This window comes from Carlito syrichta, unplaced genomic scaffold, assembly GCF_000164805.1.
Source record: "Carlito syrichta isolate Samal-C Ts95f unplaced genomic scaffold, Tarsius_syrichta-2.0.1 Scaffold308690, whole genome shotgun sequence".
Taxonomy (NCBI): Eukaryota; Metazoa; Chordata; class Mammalia; order Primates; family Tarsiidae; genus Carlito; species Carlito syrichta.
Window position 1 is genome coordinate 59,723 of NW_007252786.1, and position 3,367 is coordinate 63,089.

Genomic DNA, 3,367 nt, shown 5'->3' on the forward strand with positions numbered 1-3,367 from the left:
AGTGCTGGGGTTACACGTGTGAGCCACAACATCTGGTTGAGACTTTATATTTTAAAGGCATAGAGTTAAGATGTCAAGCCTGAATATTATACCATCATTGCTTAAAAAAAAAAAAAAAAAGGTATAAGCAAATGTTCAGTTAACATGGCCAGGAAAAGCATTTTTTTGTTGTTTTTGTTTTTTTGAGTCGGAGTCTCACTCAGTTTTCCAGGCTGGAGTGCAGTGGCATGCTCCTGGCCACCACAGCCTCGACCTGCTGGGCTCTGGCGATCCTTCCACATCAGCCTTCCAAGTAGCCAGAAATACAGGCACGCACTACCACGTCCAGCTAACTTATTTATTTTTTATTGTAGAGACAAGGTCTCACCATGTTGCTCAGGCTGGTCTATAACCTGTGGGTTCAGGCAGTCCTCTTGCCTTGGCCTCCCAAAGTGCTGGGATAATAGACTTGAGCCACCACGCCCAGCTCAGGAAAAGCACTTTAAATAAATTTATAACTTATAAATTTCATATAATGCAAAACAGAGATTTAGACTTGAGAGGAATTTGTCTACTTACAATTCTTAGGCTTTCACAAGAAAACACAGATTCCTCCCAAAAGAGAGTCTGTGCATTCTTCATTTGCTGTTGAATGGGAAAGTGGGATGCAGTTTCATGCATCCAGGCTTTTATGCTGCTGTTCTATGCCAGATTGGGCCTGGTTAGTGTGTTCTTCTGTATGTTCTTCTGTAGTGCCCATTTTATTTGAAATCTGGGGCAGGTTGGCCTTCAAAAATAAAACTGCCATGGAAACTTATTTACCCCAAATTTTGATTCACAGCCTTCATTGGATTATCTATTGGGGCAAACGAAGTTTAGCCATGTGACATGTTTGTAAACTAGTAAGTTTGTATTGCTACCTCATGGCTAGAATCATTTTTGTTTATGTCTGTGCATACATGCTTAGATGTGTCTGGATGTATGTATACTTATTGTGTATCATCTCTTATTATGTATGCTGTCTGTAGAGTACCAAGTTAGCCTATAAATAAAAGAGTGCTCATAAATTAAGTAAATAAGTCCAAACATTTTTCAAGTAACTTAAAGAAAATCTTTAATAAACAGGTTGACTTTAAGATTATTGGTAAAAATACATGGAGAAATGTCAGAATTTTGAAATTGTCAGCATATCTTTTTTTTCTTTGTCTAGGTTTTATATTTGTCTGTGTTAGATATTTTAAGGTGTCAGAGTTTGGTGCAAAAGATTATAAGACTGCAAACCCAGCTAGGAACAAAATAATCTTTGTTTTTGTGATTTTTTTTGATAAATGCAACTAGTTTAATATTTCTAGTTTAATAAAAATAGCTAGATCTTCTGAGTTATAGTGAAAATAGCCATGTGTTTAACTTTAAGATTCTTATTTAGGTGAACTCTTAAAATGCACAGGCTATAAAAATGGGTAACGTTGAAATAATGACTAACTTTGTCTAATATCTCAGTTTCCATGAGGAAACATGATTTTTTAAAATTGTGGAATGTTCCCACCTATGGAATATTAATCTCTCTGATAGACAGCTCAGGATTACTTTTTCCTAGGTGTTTCACTAAAATTTTGAGTTATTAGTTAGTATATAATTTGATATACAAAATGTACCAAAGGAGATGTGTCCTTATTGAAAAAAAGAATAATTATGTCTAATTCAGAAGTTATTTAAATGTTGATTCAAATTATGAACTTAGAAAGATTATTTATGAAACAAGAAAGAAAGGAACCAGTAAGTAGTGAAGATGTGAAAAATTTATGGATATGAAGATGTATTCTAGGAAGGTTATAAGGAAAAAAGAATGATTTTGTGAGAGACTCTTGTACTCAAGATTTTGATTTTTATTCTATAATCTGCTTCTTTTTAAAAAAATATTCTCAGATTCCTATCTCAGAAATGTAGCTTTGTTGTGTCTTGTGGCTGTTAGCTTTTTCTCCCCCAAAAGGTCCCGAGATGGTAAGTTTCTCGTTCAACCTTTTCATCAGATCCTATAATCTTTTTCTCTGGTTCTAACTGCTTTTTTGGCTTGAGCTGAAATCTTTATTTTGAAAGTCCAGTATAACTTGATTCTGTGAGCTTGGATTTTCTTGTCATGTCTTCATTGTTCCATGTAACTGGAAACTCATGTATTATGCCCTTGTTCAAAATATTAGTCTTCCAGTTTCTTGTTTCACTCATGGACTTGGGCACACTCTTTCTGTGTCTGATTAATTCAAGCACCCATTTCATCAGATTTGACTTTTAGGTTATCTAAATGGACTTCTCATAAGGTGAATCAGTTGCACTGCAGAAGGCCTTTCTTTGCTTCTTGATATATTGCCTAAAGATCAGATTTTGTTTTATCAAGATAATTCCTATGTCACCATCATCAGCTTTTAGACCTCTTAGGAAAACTGAGATCTTCTGCAAGTAAAAGAAACCATCAAGAGAGCAGGGAGACAGCCCACAGAATGGGAAAAAATATTTGCCAACAGTATATCTGACAAAGGCCTAACATGTAGGACCTACAGGGAACTCAAACAGGCCGAAAAGAAAAAACAAATAGCCCTATTGAAAAGTGGGCAAAGATTCCTCCATGATTCAGGAAGGATGTCGGTGTTGAGATTGACATACCTGTCAAAGACGATACCATGAGTTCTGGTGCTTTGACGAAACCTCAGATGTGTGGCCTTCTGGCCAAACGCCTGCAGTTTCATATTGTTGGAGCATTCGTTGTATCCCTGGGTGTTGCGGCTTTCTATAAGTTTACTGTGGCTGAACCAAGAAAGAAGGCATATGCAGATTTCTACAGAAATTATGATTCCATGAAAGATTTTGAGGAGATGAGGAAGACTGGTATCTTTCAGAATGCAAAGTGATTTGGGAATATAAAGAATATCTTTGGTTTGAATTACATGGAAGTTTGTCACTGAACTGTGTTCCTGAACTATGAAACATGCTATGTGGGCTAAGTAGTACTTTCTCTTGAGAAATAAACAATTAACAAATTAAAAAAAAATGGGCAAAAGACATGAGTAGTTACTTCTCAAAAGAAGATATATGGGCAGCCAATAGATATATGAAAAAGTGTTCAGTCTCACTCATCATCAGAGAAATGCAAATCAAAACCACACTGAGATACCACCTAACCCCAGTAAGAATGGTCATCATTTATAAAACAAACAACAACAGACGCTGGCGAGAATGCGAAGAAAAAGAAACGCTTCTACACTGCTGGTGGGAATGCAAACTAGTGCAATCTCTTTGGGAAACAGTGTGGCGATTTCTGAAAGAACTAGAAATTGACCTTCCATATGACCCAGCAATTTCCCTATTGGGAATATACCTGGAGGAACTCAAATCA

At 36.1% G+C, this 3,367-nt stretch overlaps 1 protein-coding gene across 1 annotated transcript; it reads left to right on the top strand.

Moving 5' to 3' along the window:
• Positions 1-2,654: 2,654 nt before the first annotated feature.
• Positions 2,655-2,886, top strand: LOC110596332 (cytochrome c oxidase subunit 6C-like). The gene has a single exon (XM_021716318.1). The coding sequence runs from the start codon at positions 2,655-2,657 to the stop codon at positions 2,880-2,882; it is 228 nt and encodes a 75-aa protein (XP_021571993.1). The 3' UTR covers positions 2,883-2,886.
• Positions 2,887-3,367: the final 481 nt, after the last annotated feature.

Excerpts from the sequence above, each read along its gene's own strand:
- LOC110596332 (XM_021716318.1), top strand. The coding sequence starts at position 2,655 with ATGAGTTCTGGTGCTTTGACGAAACCTCAGATGTGTGGCCTTCTGGCC.